The sequence below is a fragment of the Urocitellus parryii genome, chromosome 1 (assembly GCF_045843805.1).
Source record: "Urocitellus parryii isolate mUroPar1 chromosome 1, mUroPar1.hap1, whole genome shotgun sequence".
Lineage (NCBI taxonomy): Eukaryota > Metazoa > Chordata > Mammalia > Rodentia > Sciuridae > Urocitellus > Urocitellus parryii.
Window position 1 is genome coordinate 161194676 of NC_135531.1, and position 5803 is coordinate 161200478.

The 5803-nt window shown below is 51.7% G+C and overlaps 1 protein-coding gene across 1 annotated transcript; it reads left to right on the top strand.

The window, feature by feature from the left end:
- The first annotated feature begins 348 nt into the window (after window positions 1-348).
- On the top strand, window positions 349-5603 carry LOC144256466 (olfactory receptor 2V1-like). Its single transcript, XM_077801527.1, has 2 exons — window positions 349-395; window positions 4637-5603. The coding sequence occupies exons 1-2, from the start codon at window positions 349-351 to the stop codon at window positions 5601-5603; spliced, it is 1014 nt and encodes a 337-aa protein (XP_077657653.1).
- The last annotated feature ends 200 nt before the right edge of the window (window positions 5604-5803 follow it).

Consider the following 5803-nt stretch of genomic DNA (forward strand, 5'->3'; position numbering starts at 1 on the left):
TTCCTGTCATCTCGGGAATGCAGCACAGCAACCTCAGTCGCAGAGCTGGATTCTGAGTGCTAACCAGGCTTGTGCCATCCCAGCCTCTGGGGCTGGGACAACCGGCCAGGTCAAGGGCAAGAGCCCTTCAGTCCCACCATTCTGAAGTGGGAGGGAGCTCACACTAGTTGCAGTAAAGGAAAGAAGGGGCTCTCTGGAAAGTGAGGAGCCCTCCTCCTGCCACGGAAGGACACAGACTTCACGCCTCAGCCGTCGCAGCCCTGTGTGCGAACTTCCCAAGAGAACTGCCCTGGTTTCTGAGCTGTGACCTGGAGCTCAGAAGGACGAGGGAGAAGGAGAAGAGACAGCATGAGAGCAAGTGTCCTGATGGAGACTGTGGGCTGGGGCCGTGTGAGGTGAGTAGGGGTGTCACGGGAGGGGAGGCAGGACAGGGGATGGCCAACCGTGCCCCATGCAGGCAGCCTCCAAACTGGAGATGGCCCATGGAAAGGCAGAGCCATAGCCTGTGTGACGTGGAGACTCTCCAGACGTGAAGTCTCCAACAGCTGAAGTTATTTTAACACTCCCTTTCCATAAGTGAGTTGTCTTCAATTGTGAAAGTCAAGGGTTTGCTCTGTGAGAGAACAAGAGAGGAAGGAAAAAGAGAAAAAAGAAAGGGAGGAAAGGAGGAGGAATGGAGCAGACTGTCGGGGAATAAGCCAGGGGCTTGGATTCTTGTCCAGCTTTCAATGGCCCAGTTCACCAATTCTAACCTAGGCTTCTGCAAGGACAGGAGAGAAAAATGGATTCTTTTCTGAAACCGTGTGAAAGAAAAAGAATTCCCCTAATTATTTTGAGACACACATACACAGGCCCATACACACACAGGCAAACACAGACACACACACACAAGTACACAAGGCACCCACAGGCACACACATACTGCAATGCAGATGTGTGTATCCATGCTAAGAATTGGCCACAAAGGAAAACACCAACAGTGGCAGGACTTTCTGGGAGGCAGGCAGGCATCACAGCCCTGCAAAGGAGATGCCAGATTCAGATGGTGATGAGGGAGGACATTGAGGCAGCAGTGTTTTGTGAACAAGGGTGCATTTCTTTCACATGTTTACCACACACGTACCTGCAGTCCACCAGCACTAAATGGGAACCATGATGAATCTCCATATTTTGTGGAGAAATATACAAGACAGACATAATCCCTAGTCTCAGGTAATTCATAGTCTACATAAGGAGAGCCACCCGCCCAATCACAAAACACCCCAATGGTTTAGGAGACAAAGCAATTGGAAAGGAAATCTCCAAGTGGGAGGGACGAGGAGCCCTTTGAAGGTAAGTGCAAATGTCAACTGCATGATTCTGCATGAAAACTATTTTGCAAAACCATCTTGCTTAAGAGGAAAGGAAGAGTGCTAACATTTACTACATATCTTCTATGGGAAAGCACAAGCTCCCAGTTTTTTTATTCAACCCTCTCACAATAGTCCTGTGAAATAGGCCTGATGATCCCATTTTAGAGAGGTAAGCAGAGGCTTGGGTTTATGAAAACACTGATGTCATCTGCAGCTGGTACCCAAATGGCTTGTTCCTCCTGCAAACCCTCTCCCAGGTACTGCCCACGTATAAACCACTGAATGCTCTCAGTAGTCCGTATTTGAGATGAGGGATTGGGTAAGCTGCCCACCCAGGGGGCTGGGAGACAGCTGAGACCTACACCCAGGCAGCCTGACTGCAGAGGCTGCACCCTAGAACACAGAGCTCTAACTGGGCAAACCAGCAAAGGACATCCAACTGACCAGGATTTTAATCATGTGAGCTGTTGTTCTTATTTGCCCTGGTGAAGGAGGAGGCAAGGGAGAGGACAATAACTGAAAGGAAAGTGACCACAACACTCGGAGCGACCAAGAGGTCTTTATTGTAGCAGTGTAAAAGAGGAGAAAAACGGGGGGGGGGGGCGGCAGGGGAAGGTTTTTATAGTCCTTCTGCTGTATGCCTAAATCTAACAGGGTCTCTGGGTGTGCAAGCTGCCTTGTTGATACAAGGGGGGTTAAGTGTTCAGCCTTTAGCAGGGGAGTGAAGCGTTCAGCCTTGAGTGGGGGCTTGAGCATTTGGACTTGAAGCAAACAGGTTAGATAAATAACCAAACAGGGGGGGGTTTGAGTGGCCGGATCACCCTGCAGCTAACTTTGTTTGGCATGCCCTGCAGACAATTTAGTTCAGCCTGTCCTGCACCTAACAATAACTAACATGGGGGGGCGCTCCACCGCTGAAGATCTCACCACTGGTGCTAGTGCCCTGCAGGTGACATCCTTGGGAAGGGTTGCCACTGCCACCTAGAGCGCAGAGTCTGGGATGCTGCTAAATATTGTGCAATGACCGCACCCAGTAGAGGACTTCAGATGTGGCCTGCAAGGTCCAGAGCTATTGGCCAAGGTTCGGAGCTATACTGTGACCAACAAAATAGGGATGTGGGACCAGGTTCCTTCCCGATGCTAAATCCAATGCTTCTGAGACATTAAAGACAGAAAACAAGCTATGCCTAAAACAAGGACAGGAGAAAATTCTCTTTAGGGGAACTTTCTAAATGTACCTGAGACCATTTTTATTCGGGTCAGGTAAGGCACTGCCTGGAAAGATGACTTTGATTCACAGTTCCCAAGAGGAGTGAGCATGCCACTCGGAGGCAGCAGGGTTAATCCACTGGGAGGCTGAGTGTGGAATCGGCAAAGCCTTTGTTGGGTATTTTGTGGGATGCAACAGGCAAGGGAGGGCTAGCAATGGCACAAGCTTCAGATTGCATAGTTTGAATGATTCTGACACACTCTGGGCTATGGGGTGGTCTCTAGTTGCCCAGCACCTCGTCCTGGGGATATCCAGAACAGGATAGTGGCCCAAACTGTAGGAGCCTGGCACAGGCAGGTGGTGAGGGACACAAGCTCCAGTTGAATGGTCTACATGTCAGAGGCAGCTGATGGGCCAGTTGTTCCCCATGTCCAGGAATCAGCCAGTCCTGGAAGATGCAGGCTCTAGACTCTTGAGACTCTAAGATGCAGTACAAAATATAGAAAATAGAAGCAGTATGTTCCATCTTCACTAGGAGCCTGGTATGGAACACTTGGATTTAACAGTGGCAATTCTGTGCTCAGCTTTGGGAGGGGACTATGGGACCCTGGGATAATCAAGCTCTGAACTTGCTTGAGTCAGATCTGAGACCTGTGCACCCAGGACCAACCAGCAGCCTGGGTCTAGGTAGTTCAGGGATGTAGAGAAGGGGGAACTCCTGCTATAGCAGGAAGAGCAGGAAGCCCCTTAGGGACAACGGCTCCTGCAGTGGCTCCTAGCTGTCCAACTGTGGGCAAGGAAGATCCTGGCCTCAGCATGTAAGATGAGTGCAGCGGTCTAGTCAGTGGGTCCCCACACAGGCCCACCACAGCAGCCTGGAAGCCCAGTCTCAGGGATCAGATTCCCTGGTGGACCCCAGGGCCCTGCTGGCATGCAGGATTATCATATCTCTGGTGTGCCTCCAAGACACCGTGCTGCCCTCCCTCTAGCTGGTCCACCAGTTCCAGCCTCTCTCACAGCCTCAGCTCCTTTACAGAACCCTGCAGCTCATCTCACTCCCCTCCCAACCCTCTATTGAGTCATCTGCTGTAGACCTAAGCTAGAGCTCAAGCATGCCCTGGGACCAGGGTTCCTAAAGGCATGGTAGCCCAGGGCTTTGACAGTAGAGCAGGGGTTCACCAACTCTCTATGGCCTCACCTCTGGTTCCCCTCCTGCCTGCCTCCTAAGATGCCTGCAGGCGGCCTTACCACCATAGCTGAGCCTGATGTTCCTTGCCATGCAACTCTACCTAAATGATCTTTATTTAAAATTTATAAAGGCTATTCTTACAAAGACAACCCTCAGTTATCATGGAACTATTGAAATAAGGAGAAAGCACAATTGATTGAGGATGAGAACATACTCCCAAAACCCTACATAAAAACACCCCCTGCACCCAAGCACAATGCCAACCCAGGACTCCTGGGGGACAAGACAGCTGGAGGACCTGGCACAGCACAGCTGTGCAGCTGTGGAGACCACTTTTTCACCAGACCTGGGCACACAGCCATATCCAAGGGAAATGTCTCACATGGATCCCCACATAAATGAGAATTCTGAACCATATAACTTGCATATTTGTGGATGTAGTCTTCAGGTTAGTCAAAAGTAAAAGTCTTTAAAATCTTTCCCAACGTGCATTTGCTTTTCTGTTTACTTGGGATTAAAAATATTAACTATGCACATTTTATTAAGCATGGGGCACTGTAACGTGCTGTCCCTCTCCTGACTCTCTGAGATGGATACTTACATCACTGGTTTTTAGCATTTCCTCTCTTCCAGAATGCACATGTGGTGCTAAAGTTTCCCTCTGGACACTGCTCTGGCCAAGTGCCGGGCCTTTTGTAGTCATTTTCCATTGTGAAGGAGTGTCCACCCACACAATGGAGACTCCTTGTGTCCCAGAACCTGTGAATACCTTCTCCTACCCCCTCGGGCTCCCGTGCTGTCCTGCTACCTTTACCTCCACCTTTCCCTCCCTGAGTGAAGGCGCCTGCTGGGTCCTTGGTGAGCTGGCTCCCTTTCCCCTAACAGGGAGGCATGGCAGGAGGCAGGCAGAGGACCCTGGAACCTCTCCTCCATCCCAGGCTTTGTCCTCACCAGCCTTTTTGATGAGAGCCAAACACACCTGTTCCTGTTCAGCCTGGTGGTGCTCATCTACATCCTCGCCATGGCTGGCAACACGGCCATGGTGCTGCTGATCTGGGCTGAGGCCCGGCTGCACACGCCCATGTACTTCCTCCTCAGCCAGCTGTCCTTCCTGGACATCTTCTTCACGTCAGTCACTGTCCCCAAGATGATAGTAGGTTTCCTCTTCGGCTGGACAAGCATCTCCTTCGGGGGCTGTGGGGCACAGATGTTTTTCTTCATGTTCCTGGGAGCTGCCGAGTGCCTCCTGCTGGCCCTCATGGCCTACGACCGCTATGTGGCCATCTGCAACCCTCTGCACTACCCGGTGCTCATGAGCCGCCGCGTCTGCCTGCTCATGGTCGCAGCCTCCTGGCTGGGAGGGTCCCTCAATGCCTCCATCCAAACCTCATTGACCCTTCAGTTCCCCTACTGTGGCTCTCGGAAGATCTCCCACTTCTTCTGTGAAGTGCCCTCGCTGCTGACGTTGGCCTGTGCAGACACAGAGACCTATGAGCAGGTGCTCTTTGTTACCGGTGTGGTGGTCCTCCTGGTGCCCATCACCTTCATCACCACCTCCTATGCCCTCATCCTGGTGGCTGTGCTCCGGATGCACTCCGTGGAGGGACGTCGGAAGGCCCTGGCCACCTGTTCCTCCCACCTGACAGTTGTCAACCTCTTCTACGGACCCCTGGTCTACACCTACATGCTACCTGCAACCTACCACTCTCCTGGCCAGGATGACGTGGTGTCTGTCTTCTATACGGTCCTCACACCCATGCTTAATCCTGTCATCTACAGCCTGAGGAACAAGGAAGTGACTGGAGCCATGAAGAAGGTCATAGCAAGGTGTGGAGTCTGCAGGAATGCCTGAGACCCAGCAGAGACAAGGTGACAAGTCGGAGCCCTTAGTCCAGTTGTATGCACCGAGGCAGAGGCAGGGGTGCTGACCAAGTTGGAAGGTCCTCCTGGGTATGTAGGACCCCAGGATCTTATTTCTGAGATTCCCTTCTGAGACAAGAGTTACACAGACAAGTGAGAGGAGAAGCCCCTCATTCCCCAGCTGCTAGGCTT

What these genes read in the sequence shown, in the direction of transcription:
- LOC144256466 (XM_077801527.1), top strand. Translation starts at nt 349, where the DNA reads ATGAGAGCAAGTGTCCTGATGGAGACTGTGGGCTGGGGCCGTGTGAG. An exon ending in GTGGGCTGGGGCCGTGTGAG is followed by an intron (nt 396 to 4,636) that starts GTGAGTAGGGGT and finishes TTCCCCTAACAG; the next exon opens with GGAGGCATGGCAGGAGGCAG.